The sequence below is a fragment of the Schistocerca gregaria genome, chromosome 3 (genome assembly GCF_023897955.1).
Source record: "Schistocerca gregaria isolate iqSchGreg1 chromosome 3, iqSchGreg1.2, whole genome shotgun sequence".
Taxonomy (NCBI): Eukaryota; Metazoa; Arthropoda; class Insecta; order Orthoptera; family Acrididae; genus Schistocerca; species Schistocerca gregaria.
The window spans coordinates 755,925,730-755,944,487 of NC_064922.1; the positions used below are offsets into that span (position 1 = coordinate 755,925,730).

Here is an 18,758-nt window from a genome sequence, read left to right on the forward strand (position 1 = left end):
ATTTGAGCCTACGTAAACATTCTGTTTCTGATATCACACAAATTGTCCCACTTAGATACCTGTTAAATGTGACCGATCTCGGTTGTGACTCATTGATAGTGTAGACATAGTACGCTAGGTTTTTGGTTTTTTGAAATAAACAGTCTTAATGCGAAAAGCCAATCTTTCCTGCAATTTGATATCTTATCAACATCTGACTGAATATCTGTGCAGATATTTTCAGCTTGTGCTTCATCATACCTTGCCTGACAAAAAGAGTGCGACGCCTGAAGACACGGTCGGATGCCAACGTAACTTCGTACACGTACGCACTGTCGGCGGATATGTAAATGATCAGAGTGGAAATTCTCAGTGTCAGGTAGGACGGCCGTCAAAATGCATTAGTTTTATTCGTATTTAGTGTAGGGCATATACGGGGCGTCAACAGAGTCATATGATGAGCGATTACTGTGAGTGACACGAAGATGCCGTGGATTCGCGCGAGGCAGCGTTATCAGCAGTTGGGAGAGTTTGAGAATTGTCTCGTTGCGGGTTTACATCTAATCGTGTTGTATCCAGATTTAGGGGACATTCGTAAATGGTGATGATGTCCCATACTCCGAGGAGCGTAGAGGACGATGCTTGACAGTGGCCCGATATTGAGCAGACGTGGGAAAAGACTGTAGCCACACTCAAGTTTCCGATCGACCACATCTGACCATCAGAAGGGACAACCGTCTTATTGTGCACCTGGAATATCGCAACCCCTACACATCTTCACCTGCTGTCTAAGAACAAGTAAAGAACTCTGTGTAACATTTTGTGTCATCCCACACCATTGGTTGGACACTTGCAGCAGCCGGACTAGGGAAACTGTCACTTGCCTCGGTTGACATTTGGAAGGTGCCGTGACTGGGAAGAATGGGTTGATGATAGCGTCGCATTGTGTTCAGCGATGAATCGCATTTCTGCACTACTCTTGATGGCCGCAGTCGGTGACTATGGCGGCAACCTGGCGAGAGGTCTCAGTCCCCAATACTTTGGAGGCGCACAGCCGTCGCAGCTCACTGAATAGACTCGTGAGACACTAAACTCACATCCATCTTGCAGCAACGGTTCGAATTCCAGTCAGGTTCCTTCGTCATGTTTCGTCTATTCCATAGTTCTCGTCATTTACACACACACACAAAAAAGTTTTCCATCACCCCGGTTCCCAGAACTCCTGAAGATAGACGTTGACTGTGGATATTGTATCACAGACACAGTCCCTATGACTGTTCAGAGATGTTACTAAACCCGCCCAAAGATGTAAACAACCATATATGAGCAGCGCCTATTACACGGAGGGGGTCCGACAGCCGATCAGTTCCAGTCATTCCACCAGAGATGAGGTAGCCTGCTCGTGTTGTCTGTAGTTCAACCATGACTAGACGGTCAATATCGCGGTTCGATCGCGTCCACATTGTTACTTTGTGCCAGGAAGGATTCTTAACAGGGGACGTGTCCAGGCGTCTCGAAGTGAACCAAAGCGATATTGTTCGGACATGGAGGAGATACAGAGAGACAGGAACAGTCGATGACATGTCTCGCTCAGGCCGCCCAAGGGCTACTACTGCAATGGATGACCGCTACCTACGGATTATGGCTCGGGGGAACCCTGACAGCAACGCTACCATGTTGGATAATGCTTTTCTTGCAGGCACAGTACGTCGGTTTACGACTAAACCTGTGCGTAATAGGCTGCATGATGCGCAACTTCACTCCCGACGTCTATGGCGAGGTTCATCTTTGCAACCACGACACCATGCAGCACGGTACAGATGTGCCCAAAAACATGCCGCATGGACTGCTCAGGATTGGCATCACGTTCTCTTCACCGACGAGTGTCGCGTATGCCTTCAACCAGACAATCGTCGGAGACGTGTTTGGAGGCAATCCGGCCAGGCTGACGCCTTAGACACACTGTCCAGCGGGTGCAGCAAGGTGGTTCAAATGGCTCTGAGCACTATGGGACTCAACTGCTGTGGTCATCAGTCCCCTAGAACTTAGAACTACTTAAACCTAACTAACCTAAGGACATCACACACAGCCATGCCCGAGGCAGGATTCGAACCTGCGACCGTAGCAGTCTCACGGTTCCGGACTGCGCGCCTAGAACCGCGAGACCACCGCGGCCGGCTGCAGCAAGGTGGAGGTTCCCTGCTGTTTTGGGATGGCATTATGTGTGTATAAGTGTGACACTATTTTGCCACATGACAACAGCCTATCAGATCACTGTGGGATCCATTAAACTGCATGCATATGTCTACAGACCGCAAAGTGCACAACCAAAATTTCCTGTCAGAAATTCGTGTAGGGCGACTTGTCGATGGAGCAAACAAACGATGAATACGTCCATATGCTTTTGGTGCTAGGTGCATCCGATAACCAAGCTCCTACTGATGCTCGTACGTATGTTGCACTGTGCCCTCAAAGGTGGCACGCCGATAAGAATGTTTTTCAAATGGTTTAAATGGCCCTGAGCACTGTGGGACTTAACATCTGAGGTCATCAGTCCGCTAAAACTTAGAACTACTTAAACCTAACTAACCTAAGGACGTCACACACATCCATGCCCGAGGCAGGATTCGAAACTGCGACCGTAGCGGTCGCACGGTTCCAGACTGAAGAGCCTAGAACCGCTCGGCCACAACGGCCCTCGAAGCTTTTTCATCACCTGCAGTAACACCTTCGTAAAACCGGTAATCTTCGCCCACAAGTAATGGACAGAGGTCGTTCGAGGACTACACGTACTCCATAAACAGAGAACACGACTCTTGAAACCGTTCACCAATCACCTCGGTGGAGCGCCCGTTGTATTGAAAGACAGTTCCAGATATTTCAAAAACTAGTTGTTGAAATGTTGCATGATGAAGAGTTGCATCCATAGCATTTCACGTTAACTCAACGCCATCGGCCAGAAGACCACGTTCGACGAGTACAGTTTAGGGAATGGCTTTTGCACCAAGCGGAAGATAGCGAACATATTAAAATAACTTGATATAGACTGACTACTCTACCTTCACTAGTGAAGGTATTTTCAGCTTCCACAACGGCCATTATTGGTCGGAGCACAACCCACATGTCACCCATGAACGTGAGTTTCGGGCACGCTATGACATAAACCTGTCGGCTCGAGTCGTGGGAAGAGTGCTTTTGTGCCCTTGCCGGACAATCTGAATGTGCCACTGTATCGTATACTTTTTGCAATACTTTGCTTGGCGCATTAAAAAATGTTTAACTTTGCGACAGTTATGGTTTCAGCATGATGGTGCATCGCCACACTTTGGAATTAATGTGGGCAACGATTTAAATGGAGCCTTTCCAGGGAAATGGATTGGTCGTGGAGCTCCAATGTTCTGCCCTCCAAGTTCCCCGGACCTTAATCCACAAAATTATTGTGGGGACACTTAAAGGAACACGTTTATAGCAGGCCACCCATGGACATATACAACGCAATAGCCCGGATGCATGCCGATTCGGCAATTGTGGATGCAGGTGTGTTGCGTAGGGAGCAGGAAAGTATGGTCCAGCGAATGGCGAAGTGTTTGTATATGCAAGGTGGCCGCTTCGAATATGGGAAGTGGAAGTTACTCGTGCGTGAACGTACTGAACCTGTGATGGTAAGTTTGGACGTCACACCTAGGAATGGAATTAAGTTGAGTAGCTCAATTTGCAATCAAGTGTAGCCTGCCTATGGTGTTTTTTGTACCTCACTGGATACAAACGGTGTTACTATATCCACTAGTATTTTCTGTTGGGATTAATAGTATCGTGGACAAAAAAAGTGGCCGATTACGTCTGTAAGAAATTCATGTAATGTTTTAATTTTTAAATAAAGGTAAAAGTAAGAGAAAGATATGCACAATATACCGCATTGTGAAGATGTAAACTGGATACAGTTTATACTTTAACTGAAAATAAAAAGTTTCAGGTGAACGCCACTCGAACATCGGTGAATCTGCATATCGTTCCCCACAGCGTTGTCTCGTCTCACTGAGATAATGAGACAGCTATGGCACAGCGCAGAGTTCATGCTACCTGTTCCTGGTGACGATGCAAGCAGTTACAGCATTGCCAGAGCCTCGTTTCTTTAAATCGCATTTCTATTAAACCTGTTGAAGGGACTAGATTTTATTAGGTACACTTTTGAGTTGAAATCGGATGAGGAAGCGCATACTACTGCTAAGTGCGCCATTTTTCTTCACCCTGTATATGTCGATGTGTGTATGGAGACTGAGCGGTGAATGAAAATTTGCACCGAGGCCAGGATTCAAATCCGGGTCTACTGCTCGCTATGAGGATGTGCTAGCCATTGCGCCACGTTGGCACAGTGGCTGTGCACAGCTGCATGGACTGCCCTAGCACGCCTCCCTCCTCTGTTCAGAATCCTGTTCACGTTGGGGTTGGGTTGTTTTGGGGGAGGAGACCAAACTGCGAGGTTATCGGTCTCATCGGATTGGGGATAGATGGGTGAGGAAGTCGGCCGTGCCCTTTTCAAAGGAACCGTCCCGACATTTGCCTGAAGAGATTTAGGGAAATCACGGAAAACCTAAATCAGGATGGCCGGACGTGGGATAGAAACGTCGTCCTCCCGAATGCGAGTCCAGTGTCTGATGCCTGCGCCACCTCGCTCGGTCCCTATTCGCGTCTCAGCCCACTTGGTGTTCCCCTATATCTGGATGGCCCGACGCAGATTTGAACTGTCGTCCTCCCGAATACGAGTCCAGTGTGCTGATGCCTGCGCCGCCTCGTTCGGTAGGCATAGCAGGTATAACTCCTAGCGTCATGTTTTCAGGAGCCATCTGGTATGATTTCAGGTTAGGACTTGTGGTGCTTGACGGAACTCTCACGACATAGTGGTATGTGTATTCTCATGTGTTCTCATGTGACAGTATTGTGGTGTCATTTTTCAACAGGCCAGATCTCTTTCACACTTGGTATGTGTGTCTATGAACTGTCTGTGTGATATTGAGATACCTCGTGACCAACAAGATCGCCAGATCTGTCGCCGATAGAACATGTGTGGGGCGCCTCGGACATCGACTCTACCCCATTGCCAGTATCCAAGATATCAAGGACCAGTTACAATAGTTGTGGAGCAGCTTGCCTCAAAGGACTAGCAAATTGTCACACCCTTCCCAACCGAATTAATTCGTGCGTCCTTGTCAGACTGGGCACACCATCATACTGATAAGTGTGCTCATACTGCCAAGTTCTTTGTAAATTTGATTCGAGTTTATAATGACATAAGCACTCAATCACTTATGTCCCATTTCATTTCTTCCTCCGTTTCTAGATACTTCACTTTTTTGTTAGGCAGTGTACTTTGTGTATATGTCTGCATTATCTGGAAAAGTCTGAAGGTACTATCAATGTTGCCTTAGAGAACGTTAATTTACTATACTAACAGCAAAGAACCTAACACACTTCACTGAGGTACACTTAAGTTAGTTCTACTTCCGCTGATGGCTCTCCTCCAAGATAAGATGCTGCATCCCCCTTATCAATAAATCTTCGGTCCACTCTAACTTTTTCTCGATACCCCACGTAATCGTAATTTTTAATAATTGTTGGTGTGGTAACGTGCTGAATACTTTTCAGAAGTCAAAGAACTCTGTCATCTGCGGGTCTGCCTTGTTCCATGTCTTTTAGGATGTCACGGGAGAAGAATGCAATTTTGGTTTCGAATGGATGATTGAAGTGATAGGGGTAAATCTTTCATTCACAGCATGGTCTTCATGGCTAGTCTTGTCTATAAGGGTAGAGACTGTATTTACCAATCACGGATGCCTGCAACAAGAGAAGTACAATTCTGGTCATATACACCAGCTTTGATTCTTAGGTCTCCTTCACACAATCTATGTGATGTTCTACATATTTAACTTTATTTGAATATGATTTTGACACATTCAGCTGCCAGATTCCGGTCATTTATCGTAATATGTCAAGCTCGATGAGTGTTAACGTAAATTGCAAGTTTAGTCGTCTCGTTGAAGTTCAGTAGTCTGGTTATATCTGTATATGCGTGTGTACCGAAGGATCCAAAAATTCCACAACAGAAGTGTACTGGATGTGCATTTCTGTACCCTCAGAACCAGGTCAATAAAGCCTACAAACTGCCTGGAAGTGCCTCAATTTTTAGGGCGGAGACTGTGGCAATTTTGGGAGCAATCAAGTTTGTATATTTCACTTCCTTCTTAAAGATAGTGACCGTATCCATCTCCCAGAATGTCCTTAAAAATATTCATCACCGAAGATGGAATAAAACAACTAACCATTACATTTTGGATCGGTACTGGAATATGTTCGCTATAGATAGAGAGGCCAGATATACATTCTGTTGTGGATGCATTCCCACGCTGGCATCCACCATAATGAGGAAGTTGACGTCTCATCGAAACAAACTGAATAAAAAAAAACTGAAATTACCGTATACGTACTTCTTACGTGAAGTTAAGAGTGTATCCGGGTTGGCCTGGGTTGGGTTGATTTGGTGGAAGAGACCAAACAGCGGGGTCATCGGTCTGACAGGATTTGGGAAGGATGGGGAAGGAATTCGGCCGTGCCCTTTCGAAGGAACCATCCTAGCATTTGCCTGAACCGATTTAGGGAAATCACAGAAAACGCAAATCAGGATGGCCGGGCGCGGAATTGAACCGTCGTCCTCCAGAATGCGAGTCCAGTGTGTTAAGTGAAGTTAAGAGTCATGGAAAAAGGGAGTGGTGGGAGATGCGGAATGTGTCCCAAATAAACGGAAAGTGGGTACCATGCGGCATTATAACCTCAAATTTCTGGAAGACCGTGATTTATGGGGAAACATTTGGACTGATCTACGATTTCCGCCATCGTTCGATTCCGCTTTAACCGTGCCTCGTTTGCTGTTCAGTTGTGTAGAGTCAGTACTTATGGTTCCCCTGGATGTGAGTGTGATTCTGAGTCAGAAGCTGATGTAAACAACGTCTTGTTTCCGTGTCCGAAATTTGACAATTAACGATCGGAATCTTTGAAGACTTTGGTGAGTATGGCTTACTCCCTCCGTCAGTCAGCTTCTTCTCTTTTGTTTTCTTAAGACATTCGCCTTTATAAAGTGACTGTGAATTTCGCGAAGAGTATAAGGTAAAATCTGTAGGTTTTTATCGTATCTAAATTTTAATTAATTTATGTCTCTAATTATTAAATGTAAAAAATGGTGTGAATTGAAAACACAAAAATGTCTAGTTTACTTGCCATACTATTTGTTCAGTTCTGCAAATATGCAGTTTATGTGTAGTTTTATGTGTTCCACGTAAACATGTGTTTTCGATGGTAAATAGAGTACAAACTCTGGAGACCAAATATCACAAAACAAGACAAAAGGGACTTGCAGTTGTGCTCCAGAATGTAGGTTACACAGCGGGCGCGAAGCTGTTGGTGTGGAGGCGACGCAGCTGACGCGCCTCGTCGTGGTGTCGTTGCAGGAGCTGGACTCGCGCATCAGCTCCATGACGATCGCTGACGTGAGCCCACGCTTCGCCGTCAAGCGCATCATCCTGCTGTACGAGAACTCGCAGTTCCGAGAGGCGGCCAACTTCATCAACAGGCTCAGCCACTCCACGTTCAAGGTCAGTGTGCCACCGGCTTCCTGCTGCCTCGCTGCGCGTCCTGCGAATGTGGGCCTGGATGTCGAGGTGTGTGTGTGTGTGTGAGAGAGAGAGAGACGAGAACGGTAAGGCGGCGACGGCGAGGGACCGGTTCCAGTAGCCGGCTCCTCTTTACTGCGATGGCACTGCCCGTTACACCGCTGAGACTCGTTCAGACCTTGTTGTACGTCTAAATCACAACTTTGTAGAGACTAACCTGTTACACTGCTTATTCCGACATGTACCCTTTCACCAAAAAATCCCGTCTGTTTTGTTTTGTCCGCCGTCTTCTTTTCCTAGTTTGTAAACAGTGTCAGTGGAAGTTATACAGAGCAGTTTTTCGCAGTGAAGATAATGGGCAAACCATAAAAACTCACAAACTGTAAAAAGAAAGCAAGTATGTCGCAAAACATAAAAAAACAACAGGAAAACCACAGCAAGTGGCAACAGGAAAGGAGATAAAAGCTACTGATGGCTCTCAAACTTCAGTGAAATATGTCTGAGTAGGGAACAAAAAGAAAAAAATTATATTTTGCTCAAGGGTGGACTCAGTCCGAAAGCAAATATATTTTCTTTGTGCCATGCTCATCACACTACCCGTTGAAAAGTATCCGGACACCTATTAGTTTACATTAATACTGGGTGCGTTCACCCTCCACCTTTATGACGGCTCGAACTCTGCTGGTAACAGTTTCAGTGGGGACTCTGAATGTCTGTGGACGATTCGTAGCCTATTCTTCCTCAACAGCTCAAGCAGGGAAAGTAGTAATGTCCGAAATGGGTTCTGGAGCGAAGACGGCGTTCTAATCCATCCCTAAGTTGTACCACTGGACTCAGGTCGGGAACCTGGGCAGGTTGGTCCATTTCAAGAATGTTTTTGTCTACAGCCTCACAGACGCTGCAAAATGACGAAGTGCGTTGTCAAGCTGTCATCATCTTCGAACTATTCCTGTGTTGTACGCAGCAAACAATGCTGTAACATGTGTTCATATTCGTCCGCATTCACCGTTCTCCTAAGACAATAAGGATACCACACCCTGGCCACAGAAAACACCACCACACCGTAGTAGCACCTCCTCGTCTACGTATACATGTCTACCCTGAAATTCACACTTAAGAGCCTGGCAAAAGGTTCTTCGAGCCACCTTAAGACCATTTCTCAATCTTTCCATTCTCTAGGAGAGCGTGGGAAAAATCAACAGTTAAATCTTTCTGTATAGGCTTTGATTTCTCTTATTGTATTACGATGATCATTCTCCCTTTGTAACTAGGCGGCAATAAAATATTTTCGCATTCAGAGCAGGAAGCTGGTGAATGGAAAATTCAATGATTTTGCCACAGCAAAAAACTCCTTTGTTTTAAAGATTGCCATCCAAACTCTCTTATCATATGCGTGACACTCTCTCCCCTATTTCACGATAATTTCATTACTGCAATTTTTTATGTCCTCCATCAATACCATTTTGTAAGGATGCCACACTGCACAGCAGTATCCTAAAAAAAGACGGACAAGCGTACTGTAGGCACTCTCTTTAGTAGACCTGCTGTGTCTTCTAAGAGTTCTGCCAATAAAACGCAGACTTTGGTTTGCCTTCCCCACAAAATTATGTATATGACTCCCTCAATATAAGTTGTTCGTACTTGCAATTCCTAAGTATTTGCTTCAACTGATAGCGTTAAATTTTGTTTAATTTATCGGCTGACTGGTCTGACTGAAATTTAACGACTTTCTTTTCTTACTCACGTTGAAGAGCTCATACTTTTCCTTATTTAGAGAGAATCGCCACTTTTCGCATCATACACGTGTAGTGTCAGAGTCACTCTGCAATTAGTTTTGATCTTCTGCATCTACATCATACTCCGCAAGCTACCTAATACTGTGTGAAGGACGGTACTTTAGATGCCACTAACTGATCTCCCCTATACTGATCCACACGCGAATGGCGCGTCGGGGCAACGGCCGACGGTAAACCTCTGTACTGGCTCTAATTTCTCGAATTTCTCATCGTGATCATAAATGAGATGAATATGGGAGGAAGTAATATGTTTCTGACCCTACCCGCAAAGTGCTCTTTCGAAATTTTAGTAGTAAATCCCTCCGTTATTCTCAGCGCCATTTGTGACGTCTGCCACCGAAGTTTGTTGAGTATCTTCGCAACGCTCTCGCGCCGACCAAACGATTCCGCGACGAAACGCGCCGTTCTTCGTTGGATGTTCTCTGTCTCGGTTATCAGTCTTACCTGGTAACGGTCCCAGATTAATGAGAAATAAGAATCGGTCGAACGAGCTCCGTGTAAACCACTTCTTTCGTGGATGAATTATATTTCCTTAAATTACTTCCTATGAATCTTCCTGGCATCTGTTTTCTCTACTATTTGTATTATGTGGTGATTCCACTTAAGGTTGCTATGGATAGTTACTCCTAAATATTTTGCGGTAGCTACTATTTCCAGCAATTTGTCATCAATAGTGTAGTTACGCAGTAGTTGATTTCTTTTCCTATATACGCGCAATATGTCACATTTGCTTACTCTCAGGGTCAACTGCCACAGCCTGCACCATTCATCAATTCTCTGGAGGTCTTTCTGCGAATCGATACAGTTTTCTGGCGTTGCTACTTTCTTATAGACAACCGCATCATCTGCGAACAGTCTTAAAGAGCTTCCGACTCTTTCTACTAGATCATTTTTATACATTGTAAAAACTAACGATACTATTGCACTTTCTCGGGATACTCCAAAATTACCTTTACATCTGTCGAACTTATTCCGTTAAGAGAGACGTGTTGTATCCTATCTGGGAGGAAGTCTTGTCATTCTCAAATCTGGTCCGATACGCGATAAGCTCGTACTTTTTTCATTAAATGGCAGTGCGGGACGGCGTCAAATGCCTTCCTGAAGCCAAAGAACATGGCATCAACCTGGGCGCCGTTGTCTACAGCGCTATGGATCTCAAAGAGTTTCGCAGGAACTGTGTTTGCGGAATCAATGTTGATTTTTACAGAGGAGATTTTCGCTGTCTGAAAACGGCATAATCCCTGCCCGTAAAACATTTTCCATGATTCTACAACAGATTGATGTCAGCGAGATAGGGCTGTAATTGTGTGCATGCGTCCCGCGGTCCTTCTAGAAAACGGGAATGTCCTGCGCTTTTTTCCAATCACTAACCACTCTTCGATGCTCCAGTGACCTAGACAAACTGTTTCTAGAAGAGCAGTAAGTTCTTTCGCATGGTCTTTGTAGAATTTTATAGGTATCTCACGTGGGCCATATGCCTCCCCACTACCAAGCGATGTAGCTGCTTTCCCATTCCGCAACTGGTTATTTCAATATCTGCCACTTCAACGTTAGTACGATTATTGAAAGGAGGTACAGTGTTACGATCAACGGAGGTGATTCGGAAGACCGAATTAAGTATTTCGGCCTTCTCTCTGTTATCTTCGATTTCGGTGCCAGTATGGTCACTCAGTAAATGAATGCAGCATTTCGAACCGCTTACTGATTTTACATAAGACTTAGATTCGTTGATAAAATTTTATTTTCAACGTCACTGAACGCCTTTCGTATGCTCTCATTACTCTAATGTTCGCTTCGTTCAGCTCTTCTTCGTCTGCTACGTTTTGACTTCTCTTTGTTAACGTAGCAGTTTTCTAGCACTGCTATTACATCACGGTGGATCTCTCTCAACCCTTAAGACCTTGCCCTGAACATACTTGTCTAAGGCATACTGAACGATGCTCTTGAATTTTTTCCATTTGTGCATATCTACGTCATCAGAACTGAATATTCAGATACTCCGCATCTGGTATCTTGTCACTGTTGCTAAGCAAGAATATTTTGATACGTTTTTCAACATTTCTGGTAAAACCAGCAACCATAGTTGCTACCACAGCCTTATGATCACTGATATTTTCCTGTGTGTTAACTGATTCCATAAGTTCAGAGCTAATGCGGGGATATTTCCTTTGAAATGGCACCCCCGATTCCCTTCCCCAACCTTGCACAATTCGAGCTTTTGCTACATCTCTAATGACCTCGATGTTGACTGGACATTAAATCCACTCTTCCTTTCTTTCTTCAAGCTCAAGGCTGTTGGTTATTTGGAGATCTAAGACGTTACCTTCACAAATTGGCTCTCTACCTGCTCAAAGTAATTTTCGGACAAGGCATTGAGAATAATGTCTCAAGATTTCCTGCCTGTGGCACCAGTTTTGATAGTAGGACCCTTCCAAGCTGTACCTGACCACTTTACCACCCTCGAGAAGACAGCATCATCTGCAAGCAATGTAAGAGGGCTGCGCAGTGTCTCCTAAATCTTTTATACAGATTAGTAATAGGAGAGAGGCTATAAAATTTACCTAGGAACGCCAGATATCTCTTCGGTTTTACTCGGTGATTTTGGGTCGATTACTACGTACTGTGACCATTCTGACAGGAAATCACGAAACCAGTCGCACAACTGAAGTGGTAGTCCACAGGAATGTAATATGGTTTGTGGTCTCTTGTGAGGAACAGTGCCAAAAACTTTCGGGAAATCTAGTAATAAAGAATCAATGTGAAATCCTATAAAGATAGCATTCATTACTTCGTGCGCGTAAAGACCTAATTGCATTTCACAACAACGATATTTTCTGAATCCGTGTTGACTATATGTCTATTGATCGTTACCTTCGAGGTAATTTGTAATGTTTGAGCACATTATGTGTTCCAAAACCCAATTGCAAATTGACGCCAGTGATATAGGTCTATAATTCAGCGGATAACTTCTATCTCCAATCTTGAGTATTGGTGTCAGCCGTGCAATTTTGCAGTCTTTTGATATGGATCTTCCGCCGAGAGGATGGTTGTGTGTGATTGCTAAATAAAGACCATTGTATCAGAATTCTTTGAAAGAAACCTAATTGGTGTACTATCTAGACCGGAGATGATTTAAGCTGATTCGCTACAACGCGGATATCTACGTCTAAGTTACTCATGTTAGCACCGCTCTTGATTCGAATTCCGGAATAGACGTACTTCGTCCTCTTTGGTGAACGAATTTCGGAAAACCGTATTGAGTAACTCTGCTTTAATGGTGCTGTCATCAGAAATATTGCCACTGGTATTGCGCAACCAACATATCGTGCCTTGCCGCTGGTGTACTTTACATTCGGCTACAATCTCTATAGATTTTCTGTCATATATCGGGACAAAGTTTCATTGCGGAAGCTATTGAAACCACCTCTTATTGACGTACGTGCTAAGTTTCGAGGTACAGTAAAACATATTCAATCTTGTAGATTTTGTGTTCTTTTAAATTTGACACGCTTTTATCGTTGCACTGCATTAGCATTCTCGCCTGTTTTGTGTAACATAAGGATTATTCGGTATAAGCCCCTCGATCGCCGCAGATGCTATTTATTTGAGTGGCAGATTTCTCCAAGCAAACGCCAACCCAAGCCGTTCCTACAGACTACCATAGGGCACAGCATGATTCATCACTCCACATCAGTTGTGTCCGATCTTCTACTGCCCAGTGACACCGCTCTGTAGACCATTTCAGGCACTGCCAATAGCAATTTGTGGCTTAAGAGCAGCTACTTGTCCATCACACCGCACTCGTTTTAATTCCCTACGTTCAGTCAGTGTTCTAGTTGGACTGTTAGTAACACTTCCGTGCACTGTTTTCATGTGATTTTCTTACAATCAGCCTCCTCATTGCTCGACACTCTCTGTTTTTCAGTTCGTGAGGTCTGCGTGGTCACGGTTTAGCTCTTGTTGTTCCTTCTCGTTTCCACTTCACCATCACATCACCAACAATGGACTTGCGCAGTTTTGAAAGTGTTCAGTTGTCCCTGATGCATATGTTACTCAGGTGACAGCTAATGACTTGTCCATACTCGAAGTCACTGAGCTCTGCTGAACGATCCATTCTGATGTTACTCCTTGTCTAGTGACATCACAACACTCTTCGCTTCCTTTTATGCGGCTGGTTTCGCCTGTCGTGACATTTAGTGGTCAGTTCCGCATTACATAGGAGTGTGATGATATTTTAGATTAGTTGGTGTATAAGTTTTGAGGTACAGTAAAACCTATCCAATCTTGGGGATTTTGTGTTATTTTAAATTTGACTCGATTTTATAGTTGCACTGCAGTAGCATTCTCGCATGAAAGAGAAAAACTGAATGTTTTCGAAAGAAAAGTAATGAGAAAAATCTTGGAACCTGTGTTGGAGAATGGTGTATGGAGATTTCGGAAGAACAATGAAATTTATCAAATAATGAAGCAACCCATTATCATCCAGAAATTAAAAAGTAGGAGACTGCAGTGGACTGGACTTGTGGCTAGAATGGAAAACAACAGAATCACCACGAAAGAATTTGAAGGAACTCTCCGGGCAACAAGACCATTGGGCCCACCCCGTACAAGGTGAAAAGATGACATAGAGAAGGACATCGCAGCAATAGGATCGTTGATGCAGCGCTTGGTCTACAGGGCCTGTGATTGGTGAGAAGAGTGCGCGTGCGTGCGTGTGTGTGTGTGTGTGTGTGTGTGTGTGTGTGTGTGTGTGTGTGTGTGTGTGTGTGTGTGTGTATGTGTGTGTACTTAAGATTGGACGTAGCGATTCTGACAGGTGTGGAGCCACGGTCTCGTTCTGAGTAGGAGCATAGTTTCATTCTCTCTCTATTTCCCCCTCCCCTGAACATAAAACTGCCGCCAGGCAGACGTGTTGGAGATGCCACGGTTTTAGTATTATGAGGGGGTTTCAAAAAGTAAGAAAGAACAGAGATGTAGCAGGATGATATCTAAAGTGTAAGACGACGTACACCTGCAATACAATGTGGTAGAAGGAGTGGAGATGGCCGATGAGGGAGAAACAACAGATACAACATTATATTTAGAGTTTAACAGAACATCGAATGGTTTATTATTATTTATCGACGGTATAATTGCAACCAAAATTAGTCAGAACTGGTGGTAGCATTTAACATGATTTCGATAACTATTAAATTTTTCTGTTTCCAGAATAATGATACCATCACAGTATCGAAGAAGCCAAGTGTGACGCGCGGGGTAGCCGAGCGGTCTGAGGGGCCTAGTGACGGTCCGCGCGGCTTCCCTTGTCGGATGTGTGTGTGTGTGTGTGTTTGTGTGTGTGTGTTGTCCTTATCATAAATTAGTTTAAGTTAGATTAAGTAGTGTGTAAGCTTAGGGACCGATGACCTCAGCAGTTTGGTCCCCATAAGACCTTACCACAAATTTCCAAGCAAAACGTTCATACATACGAAAAACTCTCAAGCAATGTGAAATCTAATGTTTTTAAGTGATGATTATAGTAATAGGTACACAGAAATGCAAAGAGAAGTTGGTAAGTCCTGAACCTAAAATCAGTCTGACGTTTCCTTTTCTCAAAGATGAAATTTTGAGCCAGTTTCTCTAATGTTCACGGACAATGGAATAGTTAACGCACTGACACGAATGACTGGGATCTGGGGTGAATGCAATTTAGGAACACAATATAACTTATCACAAATAAGTGTAATTTCATTAACTTCTCATGGTTGGGATTCACAGTCATACTTCTTAAAAGACATCATAATCGCCGTTGACTGTATGAAATATTTATTGTTACGATTGCAGTTTCGGCCTTAGGGCCATTTTCAAGAAACACTGCAAAAGTTACCTAAACACAAAAATACAAAAATGAAGCACAGGGTGTATATACATAATTAAGCAAACATTTCATTAAGATAGCAGCATAATTACAAAAATCAGTGAGAAATGTATATAACTTACATCCTGTCAGAATATAATACTATCTGACATAATAATGTCGTGTGACTACGGCCTCCCGTCGGGTAGACCGTTCGTCGGGTGCAAGTCTTTCGATTTGATGCCACTTCGGCGACTTGCACGTCGATGGGGATGAAATGATGATGATTAGGACAACACAACTCCCAGTCCCTGAGCGGAGAAAATCTCCGACCCAGCCGGGAATCTAACGCGGGCCCTTAGGATTGACATTCTGCCGCGCTAACCACCCAGCTACCGGGGGCGGACACTATCTGACATGAGTACATGTCGTCGTCAAAATGCAGCCTTTTGAATGCGAGAGTCCCGCAACATCCGATGAGTACGACACTTATTACATCGTAAAATGTTAAATATGTGCTGAATTGTCAATGTTTCCATCGTTCTAATAATCTATCACAAGTAAAGTTCAGGTGCACTGACAACATGTGGAGCTAAGTGTGTTGGCGCGAAAACACATTTACTAAAGATACTGCCTGTGTATATAGCAAAGCAGCCCACCAAATCAACCTGTTTTGCAGGGTAGCCTATATGTCAGCAGGGACAGGAGATGGTTTTCTGGGCTTTAACATGTAGCCTGTCCTGCATGAGCGGCATGTTATGGAAGTAGTATCGGCCTGCTTTATTGAATCCTATTGCAAGGGCTACACATGCCAATGAGTATGGGAGAGGACAGGTTAAGATGGGTCGAAGAGTATGGACAGAGTGAGAGGGAGGAGGCTACGGACAGAGAGAGAGGGTAGGGTAGCTGAAGAGACAGAGAGAGAGGAGAGGAGGGGACAGACAGATAGAGTTGGGAAGGAAGATTCGGTGGACAAAGGGAGGAAGAGGTGGGCATGGGAATGGGTAGGAGGATGTGTGTTCAGTTTGTGTGTCGAATGAACATATGAGTGAAGTTGAGGTGAAGAGGCTAGTAATTAAATGTTGTTGATATTTTCAGCCATCTCTCCTCTGTTAGTACTTCAGTTATACTTTGTTATATAAACAATAAAAAAGTCGTGTTTTGCTACTGAATTTGTTTTTACTAAATATGTGAATTCAGTTGGAAAACACGTAATTTTTTACCTGTATGATAAAGCATAATTAATAATTAGACCGCGGATTTTAGGTAAAAACCTATTTTGTTCCTGAGTTCCTGTTTGCATAAAAAGTTGAACTTAAGCGTTTCATGACTATTTAAACTTAATAGCGTTAATTCTATAGGACCTAAAAGAGCCTATTTCGACGTTAGTGCCTATTTTTGCCTATTTCGGCTTTAATATCCTAAAAAGTGTCTATTTCATCATATAAGACAGTGGCTACAAGTTTTTCCACACTATACGACAGATGGAAGAAAATATTTTCTGCCCAGCGTGCAGTAAGGTGGCTAGTTGATATGCGCCCATGCTTCGTCTTTCGGTCTTTTTTTATTTTTTTATATCGCTATCCCTGTTAGTACCAAATACTCTTTATAGGTGTTTTATTATTCATATGTAAAAAATAGATCATGGATCTTTAGGTTAAAAATCTACTTTTTTCCCAAGCTCCAATTTTCATATAAGTTGGTATTTACACGTTTCATGACTAACTAAATTGAATACCGTTAGTTCTATAGGATCTAAAATTGCGTATTTCGACGTTGACGCCTAATTTTGCCTATTTCAGCATCAAAATCCTAAAAAGTACACATTTCGTTAATCTGGCATAGAGTTCTTTTGTTTTCAAAGATTAGAAAAAGAAAGTTAACTTAGGGCTTTACGTCTCGTCGAAGGCGAAGGTCGTTAGAAACTGTTTACAATTTCTTTCCTTGCCTTACTACCAACAGCACTCGGCGCGGTTGAATGCTCATCGATCCAAGTACGCGCCGAGCGCGACAGTGCTTAACTGCGGTGAGCGAATGGGAACCGGTCAAAGATTCGAGTTACACATTAGAATCGAACGTGGGAGTACAAAATGTTATATTTGAAAATATGTCGTTCGTAGGATTCTGGCCAGCTGTGTATTTTCGCAAAGAAACGGTTTCATAGGCCTTAAGCTGAGCACGGATTAAAAAATCACAATGTTAATCGTAGACGCCCTCTATTGCTAAATTACTGCCTTAAGCGCATTTTCTCGCTGCTGCCTACAGGCAGTCTTATCAAACTACTCTGTTTCGTGAAAGGTATTATATCTGAATTTTCCGGTTCGAAAAATAATTTGCCAGTAGTGAGATGTTTTCATCTGAAGCACCGCTCGATTCCATTCGCTTGTTCAGAAGAGGCGGCCATTAATAAGATGGTCATACTGTCAACACTGTGTATTTTAATTTATTTTTATTTTCTCTGCATCATTTTTATTAGAGCCTATTTTAGGTTTTATATAGCCTAAATGAACTACTGAAGGAGCCTATTTTAGCTGCCTAAAACACACCTTTTTACGACCTAAAAATCCGTGGTCTATTAATAATTTTAGTCCAGTTTTAGAATAACCTGTCTGCTTCTAGCCGCCGAGTTCGCCTATTTGTGGAAAGTGCTGTTACAGGCAAGTTGGGGAGTTCAGTTGTCGAGCGGGTAAAAGTTGCGGAGTTGGTGTGATCCGAGCTACTTGTACGTGTGAGTTGCAGCAGCTGCGGTGAAGGGCAGCGTCTGTCTGCAGGGAAACTAGAGAGCTGGCAGGTGTCACCTGAGCAGCAGCTTCCCGCGTGTGTCTGCCGGACTTTCCCCCGGCGTTAAGTGGCGCGCCGTGCTCGCACGCGGTCCCCGGCCTCAGCGCTGCTTCTGCTGCTGCTGCTGCTGCTGCAGCTGACCCCTGTTGTGTGAAGTGCCTGCTTTCACAGCCGCCGGCGCCAGACACGGCCATCCACTCTCCCCTTGTTTCTGGGCTTCGACATTCGCGACTTTCCTTATTTACTTGCAGCCTGAATAAGGAGCATTTTCTAATTTTACCTGTATCACTATCATCTTCAAACAGACCTGATGTTAGCTCCAGTTTCAGAAAAGAAACAGGGGTTAGTGAGCGTCATGTTATCATAGCGACGATGTTTACACTACAGTTAACAAGTCCACAAAGCAGGTTAGAAGAGTTTTTATGCGGGAAAGAATAGATAAGCAGTTGTCAGCATCTCACTTAGCTATGAGTGGACAGCATTTAATTCCTATATGATGGACGTAGAGAAATTATTGGCAAATTTAAAATGACGTAAATCTTGTTCTGGAGAAGGACCAAAAAGACCCACGTAGTTTAATTAAGGAATTCCGAAAATGCTGAGGAACAGTGGTTGTTGCAGTCTGGGTTTAAAAAAGATGTCGGAAATGTTCACAGGCAAAAGTTAGTACAAATTCGTGCTTATATAAAAACATCTATGAGCGAA

At 43.7% G+C, this 18,758-nt stretch overlaps 1 protein-coding gene across 1 annotated transcript in view; it reads left to right on the top strand.

Annotated features, from left to right (window-relative positions):
* Positions 1–18,758, top strand: part of LOC126353934 (uncharacterized) — a 336,644-nt gene that overhangs the window by 49,259 nt on the left and 268,627 nt on the right. Inside the window, exon 2 of the mRNA XM_050003196.1 lies at positions 7,479–7,622. Within this exon, the coding sequence (XP_049859153.1) occupies positions 7,479–7,622 (144 nt within the window). The remainder of the gene's footprint in view (positions 1–7,478; positions 7,623–18,758) is intronic.